General features: G+C 42.3%; 1 protein-coding gene across 8 annotated transcripts in view; it reads right to left on the reverse strand.

The window, feature by feature from the left end:
• Nucleotides 1-24152, reverse strand: part of ARHGAP22 (Rho GTPase activating protein 22) — a 161000-nt gene that overhangs the window by 27205 nt on the left and 109643 nt on the right. For 4 of the 8 annotated variants that reach the window (XM_074591168.1, XM_074591169.1, XM_074591172.1 and 1 more), the window contains one exon: nucleotides 15681-15857. In XM_074591168.1, the coding sequence (XP_074447269.1) occupies nucleotides 15681-15857 (177 nt within the window). Of the gene's footprint in view, nucleotides 1-1674; nucleotides 2216-15680; nucleotides 15858-24152 lie in introns of those variants that run through there. The other 4 variants (XM_074591170.1, XM_074591171.1, XM_074591174.1 and 1 more) reach the window with 2 other exon arrangements.

The following is a 24152-nucleotide window of genomic DNA, read 5'->3' on the forward strand; positions in this document are numbered from 1 at the left end:
CAGCATCCCCGGGCTGGACAGGGACTGCCCTGCCTTGCAAGGAAAAGCTAACGTGGAACCAGTGACACACAGCCTCATCCGCGGCTCCTCAGGGCACAGGCCTGTTTTTAATCACTGGGGCCTGCAGCTCAGACTGAACTTGGCAACGCTTCACTCCATTTGATGATCCTGCTGGAAGACATTAAAGTCTTTCTTTTCATTCAGAAGAAGGGGAGCCAGTGCCATCCAGTCACAGTCGCAGACAGAGTTAGGCTGGAAATAAAGCCAAAAGGTACTAGCAACCCAAGGGTTAACTTTCCTTGTCATGCCCTTATCTATAGCTAGGCCCTTTTGTTTGGTTTCAAAGGAGAAAAAAAAAAAAAAACAGCATGCCTGGGACCACATCCTTAATCTCAGAAAGATTCAAGAGATACTAAAAAAATGGGCTAGCAGAACTACAGAATTTCCTTCCTCTACTCCAACAAACTGCCTCTGTTCTTTAAAGATTTAGGTGGCTCTTTGTGGAAAAAGCGAGCCAGGAATGATGTACTGACTAAGACACAGACAGGCTCTCTGTCCTGGCCTGAATAGCTCACCCACCAGCTCCAGGCATACAAAGCCTATACATTCAGCTATGCTGTCCAGACATGCAGTGGGCAGGAAAATATATGCTCCCTGCTTCATTTTTCCTCATCAGAGCTCTGATTTCAACCAAAATAAACTAAAGACAGAGATAATAAAGTCAGTTTTTGAGTACGTTTTCTTTGTGCTGAGGACTGAGGACTCCGTATGTGCTTAAAGTGGGAAAAGTCCAGACACACCTACATCAGCTGTACGAACAGCTTAGTACACACACGTTAAAAGATGTGTGGGAAGATAATCAGGCACACACCTGGATGCTGCTATACAGCAGTACATACACCCGCGCATGCATGTGGTGCCTCACAGACAGGCGGTTTATGGATGTAAAGACTGTGTACGTGCTTACCTGCACAGGTAAGCGTCTGCTTTTACCTTCCCACATTCATGCTTAGGCTCCCATTTATCTGTCCCTCTCACACATGAAAGGACTGAGAAAAAATCATGGGCGGACATTCAGAAATGCATATGCTTCCACAGCACAAAACACACACAAACCCATAACTCTTGTTTCCCCTCCCCTGGCCCACCCAAGCATACACTATGCGAATTACTGTAGCAGCAATTGAAAAAGAGTTCCACGTTAGGAGCTGTACATGCCTAAGAAAAGATAGTCCCTAACAACTAAACAATCCAGCCAGACAAAGCATGCAAGAATGGGGGAAAGGAAAGGAAGCAACAGATTAGGAACAAAGAGAAATTGATGAAGTAACACAAATGGGTCTGTGGTAGAACTTAGCATCTTCTGACCCCATTCCCCACAAAAATCAGCCTCCACGTACTGGGTGCCGATTGCTCTCATACACATAAATCCATTTAAACGTTCTATGTAAAAGCAAAAAAAACCACACCTCCCCAGAACTATCTTTAAATGTTAGCTTGGCATCTGGTAGTATTTTTGGCTATAGACTGAGCCCTTCCCACTCTTCCCCGCTTTGTAAAGCCAGTTCCTTTTTTAGATTCTTAGCTTCTGTCTGAGGCTAAGCACAAATATCTGCTCTTCCTCTAGGAAAAGAAAACCATAACAAATCTAAACTCTGGAAAATCATCTCATACCTCTCGTTCTTGTGCAGCACTCTGCTACATGACAGGCGCTGAGCTTCAAGCAGAAACCAGGCAGTGTCAGACAGCAGGAGCGGCAGAGAAAGAAAGTCCTGACTTCAGGCATCAGACACATTCTGAGTCCCAGCACTGGCAGCTTTCCATTCACCCAGCGCTACAGAGCGGAGAGCAGCCGATCTGCCCTGGGAGATAATCTCGGCAGCACATCTGGTCTTAGCTCCGCAACTCGGCATTAATTATGACTTGTGCAGAAAGCATTTGAAATATCCAATGAGATGCAGAGCTCCCCGGCTCCCTCCACACGGGAAAGGAGAGAGGAGAAAGACAGGCAGGTAGGGTCTTGCCCACCCTCGAAGCTGCCGCCAATGTAAACAGCAGCTAAGTATGGGTCACAAGTTTTAACAAAGGCATCCCCCATCGGCTCTGTAATATATTCATGCTCTAATTGCTTGTCAGATCTATTCTAGATAGCTGGAAAAGCTGAGCAACAGTTGCTGTCTGCATGCCACGCTCTGGATCTCTTCCTGATACAGGCAATGTTAGTTGTGCTGCAGGCAACCTCATCTGCTCGCAAAGCACCAGAAGCAGAAACCTCATTTTGGAGGGGAATATCCCCCCACCTCAGCCTTAGCGTGCTCTGAGAGTATCTCCACAGCTCTGGGACACATTGGGAAGTTTTACACAGCTTAGAAAAAGCTACTGTCTTTGATCTGTGCAGCTTTTTTTGTGCCTACAGCCTCTCCTTTAGCCCTTTAGAGAAAAGTTGCCTGATGATGAATAGCTCAGCTGAGTAACTGGTAGGGGGAGGAACTACAAGCTCCTTACATGTGAACCAATCCCCAGGACGTACCTGCAGGAAAACATTCAGCCCCTTGGTTCCTGCTCTCAAGGTGAGAAGCCCCATGCACTTATACAGAGGTCAGCCCTCCGTCCCATTTACAAAATGCACTCATATGACTGCAGGTCTGCAGCAGTCACTACCCAAAACCTTTGCACCAAGCTTCTGGGGAATTTCATCAAGTTTGGCTAACTTCATCTCCCTCTGCAGGAAAAGAAAAGTGTTATCCCTGTCTGCAGCTGCTCATCTGCTTCTGTTATTAAAATATCATGTCTGTGGTCACTGTATAGACCACACTCATCTGAACTTAGTGGCCCACCACTTTCTTAGCTACACTGAGGCTCAGTTTGAACACACATGTCCAAGAAGATAGTGACTCAATAGTCAAGCTCTGAGATTCCAGCCACTGAGACAGTGTTATCCCACAACTCAGGAAACTTGAGATCAAACTCTGTCTTGACATTCTCTGTTTTGATCAAAAAAATTTTCCGAAGAAGTTACTATCTACCACCACAGGTGAAGGCAGTACCAGGATCAAAACCTCCAGTTCTTGAATGGCAAGGTAGTAAGGTATACCTTGAGTAGCAAGGTATTGCACAGCTACACACCAGAAGCCCAGACAATACACTAGACAGTATTTAAAGCCCACTAAAGAATATTTGGAAAGTGATGGAGATCCTTAAACAGAAAGTACAAATGAGATCCTGAGTATTCTTCACCCTTTTATTATCCTCTCTTCTTGTGTGGTGAACACAGCAGGTTAGAGAGAGCCTGCCCACAGTGCTAACTGGCGAGCAGGACCAATTCTCTTATGAATGGCTGAGACACCACCAGGATTTTTAGCACTATTCCCTGGAAGAATGCCTTAAAATGTGTCACATCTGCAAATAACATTATGGAGCCTGGTACTCAATGTTTTGGCTCGGAGTCCAGAAGATAGCAAATGCAGACTTTTATTCTTCCATTCACTTCTCCATTTCTGTTTTCCATCTCTCAAAACATAAGAATAAGGAGGTACCCAATGAAATAGAAAGTCAGTTGTTTAACATGGATATTGTTATACCCAAAGTATAATTAACCCGTGAAATTCACAGCCTCTCTGTGGCCAAGGACACAGCATGACTCAAAGCCTGATTAGACTTCAGCATAGCTTATAAAACCATCAGTTGTATAAGAGATGACAAAGACGATGTAAACTCCAAATAAAGAGCAAACACAGCTCTCTGGTGAGAGAAAAAAGCAGAAGGAGCGCATGCTTGCTCACATGAGCATCACAACTAAAACATAAAATGGCAGCTTCTTCAGTGTTTTTCCCTGCACATGGCAACTCTGCAGCTATAGTCTTTCTGTGAGAAGAACGAAACATTGTGCTGCGTATCTACACACTCCCCAGTCATCACCTATCTCCTTATGTAAAACAATTCTCAAGCCGCTTAAAAGTATTGTGTTAAAAATCATAACTTAGACCACAGAGTATGATGAGACTGGAATAAAAATCACTATGTGTATATATACATATATTTAATTTGTCTTCTGTGTTTTGAATTTCCAGGTCACACTTTGTCTGTTAACCACGTTTCTCAAAAATGAAATCCAAGATTCACACATAATCAATGGATTTCAGGGGCTGCAGACTCCAGCAGTATACTTGATACTACAAGAATAGCAATGAAAACCAGAGAGCTGGCCACCTTGCATATAAATTACCATCACAATTTTAACCCGGAGATCTCCCTGTACACGTGTGCCAAGGAGAGAAGGGGTAATGGAGACTGAACTCCCCCTTTCTGCATTGGTGTGAATTTGTTTAGCTGTAGAGAAGTTTAACACTGGTGGCTCTCATTTTTGTAAAGAACAACTTAGGTTTTTAAAAGCATTTACCAAGTAAATCTCACATGATCTGGCTGCTGGGGAACTGGAGACATTTTCTTTCCTGGTCTCCTTGTATAGAGAGAGTTCCAGTAATGCTCTCATGAGCTAGCACCACTGCAGTTATTCTGCTGCAGGTACCAGAACAGGGAGAAAGCATCCTGCCCCTACATGTCACTACAAGCCTGGCTGTAAGTTCACTAAAGCTCACACAACCTCTGAAAATCCAGGCATGTCTCAAGGCTTGGCATCTAACTCGGGTCAAATTCAGTCTTGAATCTGGTTGCAACAGACAGGAATGGTGAACTTGCATGAACTCAGAAAATATTCCTCCTCATCTCCGATTGTGAGCAAACTTGTTGGCTTGCACAGCTCTAGCAAGTGCCCATAGGGTGCAGGTATTTTTAGACACTGGCTTACACAGAGTATTAGCTAACGTACAGGTATACTCAAGCAGACCTGTCTGAGGGAGCTCAGATCTAGGAAATTGCTTCATCTATTTGTACAGAAAGGGCCTAATATCAAAGTTAGAATCAGAGCTGAAGTTCCCTTATTTTCAAGTAAGTTGAGCCTTGTTACAGACGCATTTTTTAAGCCAGGCAAACATGGGCACTTGAACATCTCCCTGTATATGCTGAAAGCTGTCAGTGAAACGGCTACAGGTGATCTGTCACAGGGCTGAGCCCCGCAGAAAAGACTTCAACAGTATGTCCCCTGTACAGAAAATGTCCCTTCCACTTTCCTCCTTCTCCAAACACTTTAGACAGACCCTTCTCTGAACAAAATTATGTCCCCACACCCCTCCCCAGCTCCCCCTGGCTGAGGTCTCAACCTTTACTGGAAAAATTAAATCTTTTGAGGATAAACAGGATTCTGCTTACTGACAGATAAACCAGTTCACCCTGGGTTAAAAGGTTAGCAAGTAGGTATGTTCATTTTTCTATCACACACACAGCCTAACCTGTGTGAGGTGTCTTCCCATCTCCTAAAATACGTCAGGAAAGGAACTGACTGAGCAGCACTGTAAATTACCCTGCCGTGGACTCTGACCAGTTTATGCTCTAAATTGAGATTATAACTGTTTGCTTACAGAGAAATGATGATAAACAGACCTAAACATCACTTAACCACAGCATTCTGAATCCAGAGCCAAACCCCTGTGTCTATTGGTCTATTTCTCTCTAAACAAAGGCAAGAAGCATTTAGAGAACAAAACATCAAGAGGAACAAAAAAATGCCTTTTAGCAAGCAGTGATCTGGACAAACGTGCCCTGTAAAACTTGCATTCTCCCCACAACATAAGAACATCTTTTACAGAACTTCTTATTTACTGACTCTTGTACATGCCTGTCTACATTTAGTAGATAGCTTCCACAGACTTGACTGAAGCTATGTCTGTAAAAAGCATCTGAACAGCAGATCTTCTCTTTCAAGCGTACTGCACGTTGATGCCCTGCACAGGTAAGTTTTACAAAAATTCTGGGTGTTAGTAAGTAAAAAATAGTTATGATATAGTATAACTGTTGCCACCAGCGTCTCGTGCGTTCAAATGCAAGTATCAGCGAGTCTGAAACCTGTTGCTGATTCTCTTCTCTAGTACAAATGAAATGAGGCACCTGGAACCTGGCAGGGCCTGTGATCTAGATTCACAACCAAAATTTAGAAGACCAGCCCCCTTTATCCATTCATTAAACTGAACAAGCTTATGTCCTCAAGTCTTCTCATATCCAAAGCCTAAGGAGCTGATAACTTAAGCACAATCAGTCACCGAGAAGCGGACAGGATCAACATTGCACACATGGGTGCTTATCCAAATCAAACTTCATCATAAATACCTCTGTCAATATGTAACCTGCAATTGTAAAACTCACTACCAGGTAGATTTCATATGGTTTCACTTTGTTGCTTCCTCAAACTCAATCAGTCCTGAAAATCTGTTAGCTAATTCCCACACATTTACCTTTATCCTCCACTACCCAACTAAAATCCTCAGTCAATATAAAACATAACTTGTACCTTCACCACTTAAGCACAAGGTCATGGTCTAAGTTCTAGCAACAGCTGAACCTGACTGGCTGTGCTTGGAGAGGGGATGGCATTTAGCTCCAATTTATAAAACAGATGAAACATTTCAGTAAATCTGCTAGCCTTTCAGGAACGTTTCTAGAAGTCGTCAAGGGCTGAAAGTTCCCTTCCCTGACCTGCAACTCAGAAGGTAGGAAGGAGAAATTGCAAGACAGATTACGTGATGATGGAAGAGAAGAAAAAAGGAGCAACTGTGGGCGGTAGAAGGGTAATCTTTAGAAAGGAAATAGGAAAAGAGAGACAGGATGAATTTCTTTGTTCTCAGCTCCTAAATGGTTAAAATTGCAACTCACAAGGAGCAGATCACCATTGCCCTTCAGTAAGCACATATCCTCATAACATTCATCAAAGGACTAATACAGAGAAATTAAAATACTTGCCTGCAAGCTGAGAAACACCACAGGAACATGTTTGTCCCATTAATCATACACTGCCAGGACGTGCAGTGAGAACCATCAGTGTTTTAAAGACTGTCAGCTTTCAAACTTCAAGCATGAATCTAATGATTACAGGAATAGTCTCACTAAGAAATCCAGTGTAGGAGGTGGTACTGATCAGACTGTGTGCTACAGGCAGTAGCCACCAACAATCTGTTTTCCTCTTCAAAACTCAAGCAAGCTCAATCCCCACCATATTTTACCTAAAGCTGGATTGCTCTTAGCAATGAAGGTAATGGCTCCCTCCAGAAGTTTTTCTTTGATAGCCCGGATTGACGTACCTCCTACGAACCCATCTAATTCTATTTTGAATCCATTTATTATTTTTGTTTCCACAACATCTTGTGACAATGAGTTTCCTAACTTAATTGTGCACTGCATGAAACACTTTTTTTCTTGGCTGAAACCTCATAACTGCACTGTTCAATTCTTCCTTACATTTGTAATTTTATCCATCAGACCTTCCTGCAATCTTCTCTTTTCCAAGACCCTTTTTCAAAGGGCTTAAATTGGATAGATTTTACATCTTAATTGCTTATACAACCTGTGGAATACAAGACCAATTCAGGGCAGAGCTTGTATGAAAAATTCTACCCTGAGCTTGAAAAACCTTTCCCAGCACAGATTTCATGCAAATATAAATATGAATATTCCCATGTGACGTTTCATTTTATCAAATCAGCATTTCCCAACCAAAAGACATTTCATCAAGCAGATCCCATGAAAATCTTTACCCTGCTCACCTGCAAATGTATAGAAGCCATTTATATTTTTAGTTTTTCTCTGTTATCTAGTTGAGCAGAGGCACCAAGATGGATTCTTGCTCAGCTGCCTGTCATTCCCCAGCTCTGGATGCCTGCTCTTTGGTGCCCAGGACTGCCCACACTAACAGACAAAGTATTTATTACCAATTCATTCACCTCATGCCAAACTGCATCATCCTTCAGAAGCCACTGGAACGGCATTACAGTGCAGAAATCATGCTGCTGCCTGAAGTTTCTGAAACCAGTAGCAGAGGACTTGCCCCTCTGACTGCACAAGCACTGACACAGTACCCCAAGAATACCCATTTCTACTCTGGGATGACCATGCTACTGCATAGTCTCCACTCAGAGCCCAGATAAGCTTGGGAACTGGTACTGAATGTCACTTAAAGCTTTTAGCCACCAGTTTTAAAGGTGAAATATACACAAGGAGTGAACTAAAAAGATGTGAAAGTTATTAATTTTACATGGAAGTGGAGCAGCCATCTGACTTCTAAAGGTATGATCTTCAAAACTCATTAAGGAACACCTTTTGCCCTTGAAACTAGTTTTGCTTTTAGTTTTACACCCTTCCATCAAGTATTTACACATACTGATAAGATGCACTCTGAACCTTCTCTTCTCAAGGATAAACAATCCCAGCCTTCTTAGCCTCTCTTAGTATTTCACTTACCACAATCCTTTAATCATCTTAGGGGCCTTTCACTGTCCTCGCTCCAGTAAGCCAACATCCTTGTTGTCCAGGAGAGCCCAGAACTGGACAGAGCACACCTGATGTGGTCTTAGCAGTGTTGAGGGGAAGGCTCACCTCCCTGAACCTGCTGGCAATGCTCGTCCTAATGCAGCCCAGGAATTTGCTGGCATTCTTTGCCAAAGGGGTGCACTGCTGACTCATGTTCAACTTGTCCAACAGCATCGCAGGTGCTTCTCTCCAATGCTGCTTTCCAGCCAGTCAGCCCCCAGCATGTACTCTTGCCTAGATGTATTCCTCCCCAGGTTCAGGACTTTGCATTACTCACTGTTGAACTTTATGGGGTTCCTGTCCACTCATTTCTCCAGCCTGTTGAGGTCCCTCTGAATGATGGCACAACCATCCAATGCACCAACCATTCCTCCCAATATCATCTGGAAGCTTGCTGAGGGTGTACTCTGTCCCATTATCCAGGTCATTAATGAAGCTGTTAAACGGTATTGGCCCCTGTATCAGTCCCTGGGGTGTACCACTAATGACTGGCCTTCAGATGGATTTTGGGCTGCTGATCACAATCCTTTGAGTGCAGCAGTTCAGCCAGTTCTCAATACACCTCACTGTCTATCTAGAGTGTGCTTTATGAATTTGTAAATGAGGATATTACAGGAGACAGTGTTGAAAGCCTTGCTAAAAGCAAGACAAACAATAATCACTGATGTTCCCCTTCATTCACCATTTCATCACAGAAAGCTATCGGATTGGTCAAGCATGACTTCCTCTTCATAAATCCATGCTAACTACTCCCAGTTACCTTTTTGGTCTTAATATGTTTGGAAGTGATTTCTGGGTTTGTTTGCTCCATCACCTTTCCCAGCAACAGAGGTGAGGCTGACCAGCCCATAGTTCCCTAGGTCATCCTTCTTGCCCTTCTTGAAGCTAGGAGTCTTCAGGGACCTCCCACAATCACCATGTCTTTTCAAAGATTATCAAGAGTGGCCTCACACATTGGCCAGCTCCCTCAGCACTTGTGAATGCATCCCCATCTGGTCCCATGGACTTAGGTATATCCATTTTCTTTAGATGTTCCTTAGCCTGATCATCCTCTACTGAGGAGAAGTATGCCTTGCTCCAGGCTTTCCCACTGGCTTCAGGGGCTAGGGAATGATGAAGACAAATTTTATCAGTAGAGTTGCGGGTAAAGAAGGCAATGAGTACCCTGGCCTTTTTAATGCCCTTTGTCATCAAGTCTCCTGCTTCTTTCAGTAGTGTGCCTACATTTTTCCTGGTCTTGATGTTGTTGTTGATAGGCCTGAAGAAGCCTTTCTTGTTGCCCTTCACAGCCCCCACCAGATTCAACTCCAGGTGGGCTTTAGCTTTGCTAAGTCCATTCCTACACGTTCAGACAGTTTCTCTATATTCTTCTTGGTCACCTGTTCCTGCTTCCACTTCTTTTATGCTTCCTTTTTAGGTCTGAGTTTTTTCAGGAGCTCCTCGTTCGTCCACACAGGCCTCCCGCCACTTCTGCACATGGAGGAGGACTGTTCTTGAGCTTGGAAGAAGTAATCCTTGAAAATCAACGAGCTGTCCTGGACTCTTTTCTCCAGGACCATACCCCATGGGATTCTTCCAAGCATATCCCTGAGAAAGCCAAAGTCTGCTCTCCTGAGGTCCAGAGTTGCAATCCTTCTATTTGCCTTGATGAACAATGTCTTCAGAGTGGCTCTTTTACAGATAATCGTTGTGACCTCAGGCAAGTTACTTGATTGCTCAATACCTCAGATTCCTCCTTTACGAAAAATGAGGACAATAGCCCTTCCCTACCTCAGGGCTGCATCATGATGGTAAAACATGTTGGTCATAAAGCAGTAATAGAAGCCCCAGATATATCTGACAGAGGTAAGCTAGAAAAAAATAACTTAATCAGATCTCAAAAACAGATCTTAAAACTTTCTCTGTTGTAAGCAGTTTCAGCAGCAAGATCCACTCAAAACTTACTTTAGTTCTACTCTGTGTAAAGTGCCCTCTATTTGCCATACTGTTACCTGGGCTAAGGCTAACCACACCTCCTCACAGATGATTCACGCATCCCGTAGTCCTGGGCAGATATCTAAACTCATAACCCTCATCATCCTTCTCTTCCTCTTCCCTTGGTTGGGCCCATCTCCCAGTGTGAGACAACACCGAAGAGCAAACACTGATAAGATGCATCAGGCGCCAGCTGTCTCTGTGCAGAGATAGCAGCCCATATCAGGCACAACAAACACCTAGCACCACTCCCCACACACCTGTGGGAGCCTGCACGAGGGAAGCCCACCCCACCACCTAGTGAAGGGGCTCCTCTTAGCCCAGCCAGGAATCCCACCTGAGACTGTCACTCTGGGGGAGCCCTCTAGCAAGACAGGGAGCAGAAACCTCCTCTCTGTCTTCACACTGAGCATATAATAGAAGCCACCTCTCTCTTCTTCATTACTGGGGTATCTTAGCATCCTAAATTCACTGACATGATTCTATGCTCATGATTCTCTTACTGAAAAATCCCCATCTTCCAGGAGGAGAAATTAAACCACAGACTCCCAAGATTTAACATCATATTCTAGCTCCTAAACAGTCTGGCATCCTGGTGGACATGCACCTAACAGCAATATCTTATCTTTCAAAACAGTCATGTTTTGCTATCACACACATGTCATCTGAAAGACATTTACTCATCTAAAACAGGATCCCTAATTAGGCCTGTGTAGGGCTATTCTTTGATTACCATTCAGAGACTTGTCCCCTAGTTTGCAGCTCTCCCCTAATAACAAGACATGGTCTGCACAGGGCTGTGATTGACAGCAAAACCATTCTCTGCACTGTTTGCTGGCAGAAGAATAAAGAATCCACACATCACGGTTTATCTATATGGATAAGTGGACTGGAATTAATGATACTAGAGTGACTTCCTCAGTGGACACTTCTTCAGAGCCCGCCAGTTAAAAAGTGACTATTCCTCTTAAACAGAGAAAACACTTGTGGAGCTCTTTCAGCATAATTACTTTGCCAAAGGGTAAAGCTCTTCATGTTTGCCTGAGGGAAGCACATCCCTTCCAACTGCTTCACCTCCCGTCCATCACAAGGAACTGATGAAAGGCTGGGATGAGGAGGGGGGGAAATTAGGATAAAGTAATTGAGAAAGAAAGGGGCTGTGACATGCATTTCTGGCAGAGGAGCAGGGAACTGCTCATGGCAAGAAAGAATATGTAAACAGAAGAAAACAAACACAAACATAATAGAGGATTAACACAGAATGATTCTGTCCCCATGCAGTGCTGGTCGTGTGCTAAGCTGTAAGAGAGAGTTATGCCACTTGGCTTTCAACTCAGGTACCAAAAAACTCAGCTTTTGTACCTCATGTCCCAAAATTCAGTCCTAAACACATTATGTTTTACATCTGATGCAAGACAAAAATAAGGAAGCCATGCCAAATGAGAGCTGAGCAGATGTAAAGGGATTTCCTTAAAGTAGCTGTATTTCTTCAGACTAGAAGTAAAGCCCCTTTGCACATGTACAGAATGAGGAATGACCTCCTCTCCCCCCCCACTACACCCAACACTTTCAATGCATCCACCTTCAGAGGACACTGTCAGGCTCGCCCTCACTCAAGCCTATGGCCACAAACCCTTTGCATTTAGCGCTACAGCACTGCTACAAGCACTCCATATTAAAGAGCAACTGCAGAACAGCATGACTGTAGGGCACAGAAGGACTCTCCAGATAAACTTTCAGTGGTGTAAACTCAGAGCAAAATTTGTTCATCATGGAGGTAAGAAGGATCATGGGGAACAGTTTTAATCACCCTCTGCCAGAATATGCTTCAAAACTCACTTTTATCAAGCCACTGTGACAAACTTAATTCCTAAAGACATAATCAAAACATACGGAGTACTCTCAAATCTCAGTTTACAGAATCTTCTGCTCCAAATGAGATGGACTAGACTCAAGAATTCAGGAGCCTGAAACTCAGGGAAACTTCTTAGAAATTATTTTCCCCATAAACAAGACAGCTCATCTTCAAAAGACTTAGTAACTCTAGGATTTTATTTTAAGGCCACATTTGAAGTGTATTTCAAAGCACACATTCCATATGGCTTTTAAGCCTGAATGTGTCTCCTATTAATAATTTGGGATCCTCAGCAGCTTTGGGGAGTTTTCTGTTTTATTTTAAGAAGCCTTTGCTGTTCACCTTTAAACATAGTTCATGTGCCCGTATCAACACGTAAGAAGATACCCTCAACCTTTTTGATTTATGTTTCTTCAATATATCAGCAAAGATTAAAGTGTGGCTAAGCCTCCTCTTTTATCTTGGCATAATTCATTTTTGCACCATATCAACCTTCTCCAGAGCTGGATATTTACATATTAATAATGAATCCTGCTTTTTAATTCCTCCCCCCATCCCTTTAGCTTCATATATTAAAACGTGTCGATAGATAAGACTTGGCTCTCAAATTAGTGGTGGTAGCAAAGCAGAGTTCAAATTATTCAATTAAAACACAGAGACAGCTATGTTTACTGTCCTCCTACATTTGAGCTAAGCTCAGATTTCACTCACAGAAAAATTGCCCTGCTCTCATTCTGATGGAGGATTAGTAAGTTTGATCATTTCCCTAAACAGGCTAAAACAATTTGGAAACAATGGTTTGAACATCTTAACTATTTCCTAGTTATTAACATTTCTATAAATACTTTGTGAAGTGCAAAGAGACTAAGGATGCAGCTCCATGGTTTCTTTAAGCCAATTTATGTGTGGGTTGCAGTCAGAATGAACAAGCATGCCCTCTTCTACCCCATCATCTCTCCTTCACCTGATCAGCTCTCACCACTGTCCTCATCGTGTTGGGACTACTAGTCCAGCAGTTAGCAGGGCCAGGGAGCCAATCAAGCTACAAACTAATCTTCCCCGCTTTTTTTTTCCTGCCAGGTGATTTCCTACTGCACAGCTGCATAACGACTAGTATTTGCAGAATGAAACGTGGTGGGAACACATGGTTGCAAGGTAGGAAAAGACCATTCCTGACAGCAGCTAGCACTTCAGTCAGTTCAGAGAAGCAATGAAACCATAGCGTAATAATCTGTTCATGCAGCTTGGACTACAAAGCAGACATAGCCAAGCTAGATTTAGACTGATGAATTTGAGTATTAAGGCAGGGAGCTCAGGCCGGGCAGACTGCCCAGGATGTATCCGTATTCTTAGGCAGTTTTTAATCCACAGATAGAGGAAATATCAATACACAATTGCAATCCTTTTCAACCCTTCTACAAACCCTACAAACCTCCTACAGGGTTTAAGCCAGCTCTCACCAACAGCCGAAGCAGCCTTTACCCTGACATTGATGGAACCAGATCAAATCTGCAGTACATGAAAACAGAAACAAAGAGCAGCTGCTGTATTGTCCCCTGCACTGCCTGCTCCCACATTCTCATTATTTCATTCTATGTTTTTTGATATCTCATAAAGCCCCAGTTCCTGAAATCAAATGTAAGAGTAAGAGTATCTGCCTCATTTAAACAAAAACCAAAATGCTATCCAATAGCTTTGCAGAGAAGTTTAGAGGTACAGAAAGAGACTGGATTAATTAGGACAATACTGCCCCAATAAAGAAACAAAAAAAAAGAAATCCATCCCTGCCTTTATGCCATCCTCATGTTTTTGTTTTTAAAATCTTAGGATTTTTAACTATTTATTATTTTAATACTTAAAAAAAGATGCTTGCTCTAGAACTATTCCAAGACACTGACAAAAAAGAAGATAAATTTGCACTGATACCAGCAATGCCCTAAAGAAAACATCATGCCCTAAAGAAGGAGGCTGTTGCTGGAGTGCGTATCATTTGTCATGACTCAATGTCTCCTTTTTCTTCACAGTATTTATTTGATGCACATAGTAAAGCTGTAAAATACACAATGTAAGGCCCACCACAAATGGCCACAGAGATTCTGAGACTTCTGTTGGAGGAGCTGCAGGGACCTGCACTGAGCTCAGAGTCTAAAAGACCCTTCACTGCGGACTGGACTTCAGAAGGAAAGCAAAACAAGCACATACTCATGTTTAATGAGAAATCATGGTAGATCAGTTTCTACTAGTGAAAAGGTCTTGTTCTGCCCCCAGCACAACAGCATTGCATGCAAGCTCTCAGAATCAGGTACAAGCCACCTTTTGTACACACACCCTTTCTGCTAAGTGAAAGAAGGACCAAGGAAAAAATTACTTCATCAGTAGAGACTGTATCTCCTCCAGACAAACCAAATGCTGCTACAACAGACTCAAAATTGTAAAAGTCTCTTAAGAAAAAAAAAAAAAAAAAAACAAAACCAAAACAAACCACCAAGATGAAAGTTACTAACAAACACTAGGTCCTTCTTAGTGACCTTGTGGTTTTTGAGCCTCCCTCAATTGCATCAAGGTCACTTCCTCTTTCCCCCACCCCCCCAGATCCAGGAAAACTGGTAATTTAATTTCAGCAAAAGTAATTGTATTACCTAACCCTAATCTGTCCCTTTTTTATCTGTACCTCTCAAAAGAGGTCGATATCACTATCTGCGGACAATACCACTATTTGCATGAACTCCATCAGTAGCACACAAGGCACTTCAAAGCGTAGAGTGTCCAGTACCAGGCCAGTAGCTGCTGTCACCAACAGTGAACCCAAAAGAAAACATCTGTGAAGCCTTGCTCTACGCTAAACCACAAAAACACCTCCTATCTAATCTACTGACTTGAGAATTTGAAGACTGTGGCATAATATCAACACTGAGAGTCTGGACTTTTTGTTCATTTTAAGTACAGGAATTGTCAACAGCTGTATTATCCTACAGGTGTTCACTCGGCCTGACCCTGTTGTTCTTCCTCAGGCTACACCCCCACTGAAGCCAGTGGAAGCTTTGTCTTCTCAGCTGGGCTCTACATTAGCTATATGAAAAGCTTTGCTGCCTCTGGTTGTACAGAGGTTAAGGATGGGCATCTGCCCTCCATAAAGGACACGCTCCTTTATGTCCATAAGGGTAAGAAAGGTCCACAGAATAGTTCATAATTAGTTGTAAAAAACTGAGTACTGACAATAGGGATATATTTATTATCCTCACCCATTTCTGACTGAGAGTCAGTTATACAATCTGGATGTGCCCTCCCCTCCCGTTCCCTTCCATCCCTTGGCAAAAAAAAAAAATCAACCCAATCCCCTTGCTACAAAACACTTCAGACAATCAAGAGCTTATCTAGGCATCTCAGTGATTTTACAGTGTTACACGTATCCTAGTATCACAAGAATATGTTTTACCTTGAGGCAAATGTTTTAATTTATGTGCATGTGAGCTATTTGCAATACCTCCACCAAATGGAGCCCATATAACCCGTCGGATGGCTTTCACCCAATCTTCCATTTCATTCTGGGAATTAGCCATAAGCAGGAAAGTCTCATGATTGACAGGCATCTTTTCCCGGTCCCCTGCACCACCTGAAAGACAGAATACAAATCTCTTTTAGCATCTAGTTCAGAAGAGAGTAACCAATGTTTAAAACTACCAAAAGTCTGGGTCAAAATGATCAGATGATTATTTTAATTGAAGAGTTTTACATGCAATTCCTACTCATGTGCTGCAGCAGTCACAAAGCACAGGTTGGTATAAGATCAAAGGAGAAGTGCAAAATGTGTGTTTCCAGCATGTAAACCTGACAACGTTGTACCCGCTGCCCCAGCAATAATCAAAGTGTAAGCACGGGCTGTAAGACCCTGCAGAAAGAGTGCAAAATGAATTCCACATACCCGTGCTGAGGTATTGAGAGATTATTACCCAAAAGAGGGACCAAGTGAATCATAAGACATTTCAGTGCTTGAGATACAGAAGTCACAAGATCATCTGCTTTCCTCAAGTCCCTGGGAATTTCTAGTGTCAATATAGAAAAAAAGACCTATTCTGATTTTTGCACCAAATTCAGAAGGAGCTATTAAATTTTGGCACACAATATCTCAGGAAAGTACTGACCAGAATATCAAATGCACTCAAGCTGTCATATACATCCGTCACTTGTGCCTACTCCAAGACTTACAGCATTTTCACCCTTCTTCTCCTGTTTTCTTTTTAGGTCAGCATCCACTTCAGCCAGTTCAAATCGTCCCCTCACCCCATTTTATGTTCCAGAGCTGGGTACAACACATAAAAGCTTTACTGTAGCAGCCTCTATACAAAAAGGCTACTGATCCTGTCCAACACAGCAGCTGCATCACTAGCGGCCTGGAGCTTCTCCATCACCATGGAAACTGCCTTTGACTTTGCTACAGAGATAACATCCTAGCTGTTGTGTCACTGTCATTTCCACGCTTACATGGCTTTCAGTACCTACTGGAAAGCTAAAGCTGCCAGCCTGCGCTGAGCCACTGAGATTGTCTGTCTATGGAATTCAGAGATAAGAGCAGGATGATGGTATGTGGTGGTTTCTGCAGAACTGATTTAGCGTACACACAATGTACACCTCCTAAATCCTCACTAATCTGGTGAAAGGAGCAAGCTGGGAGCTGCCTGCAAGCCAAGGAAGTACTTTTTCTTGCTATTAATTGTTTCCTGGCCTAGACACACTCATGGATCATATGCTGATTTGAAAGAAAAAGGGGTAAAATGACAAGTGTTGGTAAGGATTTTGTGGCTCTTTGAGGAGCAATTCACGGAACTGGGAAACCGAGGAAGTCTTTCAGTAAAGTAACAGCCACCTGAGACTAGGCATGCAGCTTAAGAAAAAAAAGACACGATGCTTTTTCCCCACATGTATCCAAATTCTACTGCTTTCCTCATAGAATCCTCTCGGACAGTCTCCCATTTTGAATTTACTTAATGATTCATATTCCTTAAGATATATGAAGCAGAACAGCTCTCTAGCTCAAGGCTAGGATGCAGGCATCTGAACAGATCAATGCCCCACCATATTCCACTGCAAGAAGGACAAACTTCATCCTTTGCATACAGAACTGTCAGAGCAGGAAATTGCAGCCAGTGGAAGTCCTGTCACAGCCTAATTCTTTTACCAACGTACTCGGCCTCGTGGTGAAAGCAAGAGGCACCAGGTCTAATTCTTATATGTTACTTGGCAGACCTATTGCCAATGCTCTTTCACAACCAAATATCTTACAGGAGATACGATAGCAAGAAAGAGGCTTTTCACAGCCCTCATCATACATCAGGAACCGGGGTTCAGGATCTGGCAGATAGATAGCCTGAGCTCAAACTAGCTTTTCAAAGAAATGAAACAGTCTCAAAAAAACATGTACTGTATGGATCACACCACCAGCAAACAACTGAGTTTGGTCAAGATAAAAGACAGATCCTGTTCTTAAATTTAAGGGGACCCAGCTGAGATTTGCCCACCTGAGCCAAGAAGAGACCAGAATCTTAGCTTAGAATTAATTACAGACCACAAATTTAGTCAGAACTGGTAAACTAACCCATACAAATATTGCCATATAAAGCATAATAAGCAGAGAAGGAAGAAGATGACTTCTTACTGGACTTCTGCAGAAGTGGTATCTCAGCATCTTCCCACTGAATCACTGTACCACAGGGACCTGACTACAACTCCCCTTCCCCTAGGATGTTACTTTGGACCAGCCAGCTGCCTTCTAAAGCTTGGTGGGCCTTTTTCACACAAGCATTTTGGGGAAAAAACATTAATACTTCTATTTGAGTGTGTAAAAAGTAAAAACAGGATGGGAAAAAAAGAATCCTACACACGCTAGACCTGAGACTCTGCCAAAAACTACATAAAGCTCCTCTGTGGTTGCTTTCCCCGCTGAAACTTTAAATAGGAGCAAGGTCATGACCCTACAAGCTGCCTGTGGGAGAGTCAGTAGTGACTAGTCGCATCAGTACGTGCAAATGAAGACAACTCCACACACAGAGACTAGCTTAGAAACAAGAATGCACTTCAGCATTGCTTCTTAGAAAAAGCCTCATATGTTTGCATGACATGAATATGCAGTGTCAGAGCATGCAGATCCACCTATAAACTATTATTATTTTTTTAAATAACATTTTAATCATGTTCCTTTCCACACATGGCTGGCTCCTTTCACTACATCTTTGAGGCAACTAGCCTAAAGGGCAGGGTTCAGACACGTCTTTCTATGTTGTTGTAACATCCAACAGGTTTTGAGTCTTAGTAGTCATAAGAACAAGAAACAGTTAAATTCAAACACTTAGATCTTCTTAAAAAAAAAAAAAAAAACAAACAAACAAGGAAAAAATGCCACATGCACATTCTTCAGAAGTCCAGAATTTTGTCCAAAATTCACAAATGCTTTCTTTTCTGGGCTAAGACCCAAACCAGGATCTTCTTACAGGTTTTGGATTTGAGTTGGCAACACAAGCATTGTATCAATTCAAACACCTTAGTCTTTAGGAATTATTTTAGGAAAATAATTTTAAACCTTCCTGCCTAGAAACGCTTGGATATGGAATTTTAGTTTTGCCTCTCACAGCAATATGAAGTTTGCATCCAGATACTGCGTTCAAACCTCTCCTCTACCTTACTATGGTTGTTGTTAGACTCCAACCCTGAAGTGCACAAGTGCTACTTCTACTGCATGAATCGAACAGGGCTCTGGCCACACAGCACCATGGTAGGGAGGAACACTCTACTAACAATTTTAAACACAGACATTGTCTTTCCATTCCCTTGAACAGAACTTCTCACTCATCTTTAACTGAGCTCCCATACAAACAAGACTGGCCCTCAGGGACCAACTCTGTGTAGCTCGGGATTACCACGGGCAGAAATTCCAGCCCTTCTGCTCAAAGCTACTTTCATCTCAGATCCAAGGAAAAATAAAACTGCAAACACAAAGTGCAAGCACCTCAACAGATGTGGCAGAAGCAAGGGACTTAACTTTGGGGACGAACAGTCCATCTGCTTCAGCCCTAACCTGTGATGAGGGAGTGGATCCTGCATTCAGCCGCCTGCTCTGCTACAGATTTCCAGTGCATGTTGGACAAGATGCACAGGATTCTACAAAGCAAGTTGTCAGCGCTACGTGCCTCACTCCCAAGTGTACAGAAACTGAACAACTTCAAGAGCAGGAAAGGTGGCGGCAACCATACAAGTACGTACAGTAAGTGTAACAGCCTAGAAAGATTATAGAACTTGTTTTGCTACTGCTTACCACCAAAAGGGCTGCAGGTCCCAGCTGACTTCAATACTTTGCCACTCCTGTGTCAAGGTATCTTTATCAAGTTGCTTTACGTACAGTGGTAGGTATCGTTGCCTCAAGGGAACAGCATAGCTCCAGGCCCCTAGCTGCACTGCACGAACGCTCTCTCTTCCAGGCCCAGACTAGTTACAGCTGGCAGAATTGCTCTCATATGCTGTCTGCTCATACGGTTTGTGCAACTGCACTTCATACGGCCTCGGAGCCATCTGCTGCTGGTGTCAGCCTTATAGTATCCACCTCAGAATAACATGCCACCTCCTAATCCTTAATAACAGCCCTCCTTTCAGCTCTCCCCCATGCCCCACAACAGGGAAAATTAAACACTGAAAGAATGGGGCTTAAGTGACTTGCTGATGGTCAGATGGAGTGCTGCAACAGCAGCAGGAATCACAATCCACATTTCAAAATCCTATTCACTGAAAATTCTTCCTTTTTTCACGATCCTTAGTCTGGTGTGTGTTCACTGGAAAGTGCAAAGTATCAGGCTACCATTATGCTATATTTACCTGTTCTGCCCTGTGCTCCTGTTCAAATAACCTGTAACAGACGTTCAGTTGCATCTCTCCCTTTTTGTTTGCCTTGAACTTCATTCACACAAGCTTACCCTTCTTAAGATCAACATTTCTGGAGCTAAGCTTTAGATCCCCCTTTGTCTGTATGGAAACAGAAGCTCAGGGGAACAGGACTAGAATTCCTAATAGAAGATGTTCCTGCTCCAATGCATGTAAAAGGAGAAACTTTTCTATTCTCAAGTACAGCTGCTGTCAGGTTCTGCTGAAGTTGGCAGCTTCTTTTTTTGTTCAGACTATTCCCCTTCCTTCCACCTCCCATCTTATTTGCCTTTCACCCATTTCTTACATCATTCTGCTTACCGATGTGCTTGTGTGTTGTCATTACATCAACCCTACTGAAAATTTATACAACTACAAATGCTTGTGTATGTGTATATATTTACATGTTTGTATTGCTTTGGTGTGGATAGTAGAACTGTATTTTCAGTAAGAGTGAAATTTGTAGTTGGCCATGTGCATGCCGCTGCAGCCCACAGGGAGGCAAATGGCAAGTTCAAGGGTGAATTATGAAAGGGGTGGCTGGTGGGTAACGCAAGGCCCGGCTGACATGTTTGCCCTCAGTACTAAAGCAAGTAGCGACAAGAAGCCTTTGATTACAGACAAGCAGCAACAAAGATCTTGACAAATGGACAAAAACTAGCACCCACAGCTGAAAAGAACAACTGCAATGATTCATCTTCTCTGACCTGCTTTTTATGATTGCCTTAACAGTGAGTATCAGATTCAGGGCTCTAAGACCTTCCCGATAATGAAGAAAGGTGAAAAATGAGGTAGATGAATTCTGTCAAGATTAAGGGCAGCTCTATTAGGGGGAATATTTCTTTGCACAGCAGGAAAAAGAAAAAAAAAAAAAACAAACACAAAAAAAACAACATCCCAGTCTTGATTTCTGGATTATGAAAAGAGACAAAAGAAATATTAGTGAGTAAACAAAAGGTCGTTAGGAGTGCTTGGAATAGTCACTTGAAACCTAATTCCACTTCACTCCTTGCCTTTGAATCCATCTAATGCTATCCTAAGCACTGTCCCCCTGCCAACCAAAGTTTTCCAAGAGCCTGAATGCTAGAGATAGACCACGTCTGTCATACCTGAATCTTGGGTTAAGCTACCATCAGCATGCGGTTTAAACTTTGCTACAATCAATAACAACTCTACTGGTTTTCTGCTGTTTTTTCTGGGTGATTGTTTTAATAGAAGGGAAAACTTGCTGTGAATGCAAAACTGATCTTGAAATGCTCCATTTACACTACTTGAGAACAGCAAAAGCAGAAAGAAAAACCTGAAATAGTCAATGAGTGACACATAAAAACAAGGAAAATTGTCAGGATCTACAAGGGTATGATCTGTGAGGAACTGAGTAGTACAGTAAACAGTGATGTGTGTTTGCTATGATTTTTGTATTTGTATCTTTCTACCCATATCCACCTACCCATCTATCTATATATGGAATACCCAAGTTGGAAGTTGACTTGGAAGCTGAGAGTAAACTCATGACCACACTTCAAAAACCTTATAAAATTAAGAAAAAAATGAGGTTTGGGGATTTAGTATCATACAGCGCACAAATAAAAGAAACAATCTTTGAATCAAAATAAATTTATTGTGTCTCAGTTCCAATGGACAACCCAATGGCAATTTTTCCTAAAAAAACATGCACAATTAGAGTTCAAGGATGTTTTATTTCCAGAGTTCGGAATGAGTTTGAGGGGATTCTAACATTCAGCTTTCATTTGGTTGTGTTAATGAGGAAAGTTAAATCTTAAATACCTTTTATTTTACAGAGTAAGTTCAGCTCATAAATGGACATGGTCCGTATTTTCTTAGGGCAGGATTTACAAGCATTGTAAGCAATCTCATTGACTTTTCAGCCAAATATAAATGCATGATTTCCTTAAACGCTTTTTAATCCACCAGGTTACAAGCTACAAGCAGAAGGTCACCAAATTTTCACCTAAAAGTCCTTGCAGAGTCCCTAAATAATTTTTAGATCCCAGATCTTAGACCTTATCCCAGAGAATAAAGCAAAGGCAGGCACTCTAAAGCTACTGCCATCTATAAACTCATCCAAAGGCCTTGTGATCTGTTCTCCCCTCCCATGCCTTCTGTGGTTTCAGACACCATTAAATTGCTTTAAAAAAAGCACCAACAAAGAGATTAGACCTCAGAACTGTGGTTTCTTATGCAAAAATTCTGACAAGACTTAACACGAACAGAGGCATTACAGCTTCTCTGTAGTGGTAACATGGACTACAGAAAACCCTTAAAAACCTAAGGCTAATGCTCTGTTTCAGTTTTCAGGATCAAGTCTATGATTACTAAAACTATACGAAAGAAATGAAGATTTTGTTTAATCTTTGGCCTTTTAGACATCAGGTCAAGCTAACTTGGTGCTTTTTAACTCCTGCCTGGAGATGCCTTTCTTGATATTTGTGTGACCCATATTACTCTAGATTTATCTATTAAATTGGTTAATGCTACTGGTCACTTCAAATAAACCAAAACCTTGAAAATAAACAAACTCATATTCCAGGTAGGCCACACGCTGGTAAGTGATGTCACACTCCAGGAACCACAGCAAACAGAAAAAAGATGCAAGATAAGAGGAAGGGAGAAAGAATGTGAAGTACTCTTAAAGGAAGGTCAAGTAGCATTGTGCACAAATGCCACCCTAAGCCCCTGCTTATAAAACCCGTTTTCATTTGCTCAGTGCTTTGTAATGGTAAGTCTACTTCAGATGATTTTTTGGTTTTGGTTTTTTGTTTTTGGGGTTTGTTTGGTTTTTTTAAATGTGCTTCATCCGCTTTAGGCTGAGTTGTGAGAAGTTTCAGTAAAAAACAGTTCAGTCATTTTTAAGTTACACTTCTGCTATTAAAAACATATTTATTGTAATTGTACTCCAATGCTCTCATGCCTCCTTGTTTTCAATAATTTGAAATTTCAGAGAGGAAACTACTATTCTTCCTAGGATGTGCTGCTCACTGTGGCCACATTAACTTGGGTAAGGTGAATTCACAACTGTGGGAACCATTTCTCCTGCAGCAGCCCAATATTTAGGGTTGAGATGGGCCCAGGCATAATACCCAACTGCTAAGTACGTAATTTTTTTCTAGGACATAGCATCTCCCTTGCACCAACACAGCTCAGGCACTATTCCCTCCAGCTCCTGCCCAGAATTTCTTTGATCTATAAAGGGAAGAGCCGTTAACCATGATCATGCTGCCTCCCTCACTAGAGAGTTTTGGGAGCCTGTGAAACATGCCACCAACTGTGTATAGTATCCCTATAAGCAAGCTGTACTGTTAATGCTTTGGGGTTTGTATCAGCTTCTATTAGCTAGTAGCAAGAGATGAAATGTCTCCAACAAGGTCACAGCTAGTTTAGTAAGCCAGCAAAACCATACCAAAAAGAAATCAATCAACAATAATTAACATGAGGAGCAACTACTACAGCAGCAATTGCTAGGAGCTGCATGATACCACTTCGCCTCTGCTGTGACTTGCGCGTTTCATCCCAAGTGTGACTTCTAGAGTACCGATATTCTAATTATGTCCAACGATGCCTCAGGGGTTAGACTGTCAAATAAGTAACAGTTTGCTCAATTAAACCCTTGTGGCTGAACTCAAATAACGTTTCCTGATAGGGGATTACTGTGCAGACTGAACATGTTCACTAAAAAACCTCGATCATAACAGAGATAGCAGCAGCTTTAAGAAGCTGAAGCTTCACCTTTAAAAGGTAAAGCTCTCAGTGTGCAATGGCATGGTCACTGCCTCTTACAGCAATATCTGCTGACAAAGTGGACAAATTTAGGGCGTAATGTTGCCTCTGCTGACGCTAACACTGTTTTGCCTGCCAGACAAGAGGCATCTGCCACCTTGGCACCAGCTTCTCACTGGAAAAAAAGTTCCTACTGGAAAAGAATCTGAAGGTGCTGGGAGGCCAGGCATAGTTGTGGTTCAGCTTCTTCCATTTGCACAAACTT

Source organism: Larus michahellis, chromosome 6 (genome assembly GCF_964199755.1).
Source record: "Larus michahellis chromosome 6, bLarMic1.1, whole genome shotgun sequence".
NCBI lineage: Eukaryota > Metazoa > Chordata > Aves > Charadriiformes > Laridae > Larus > Larus michahellis.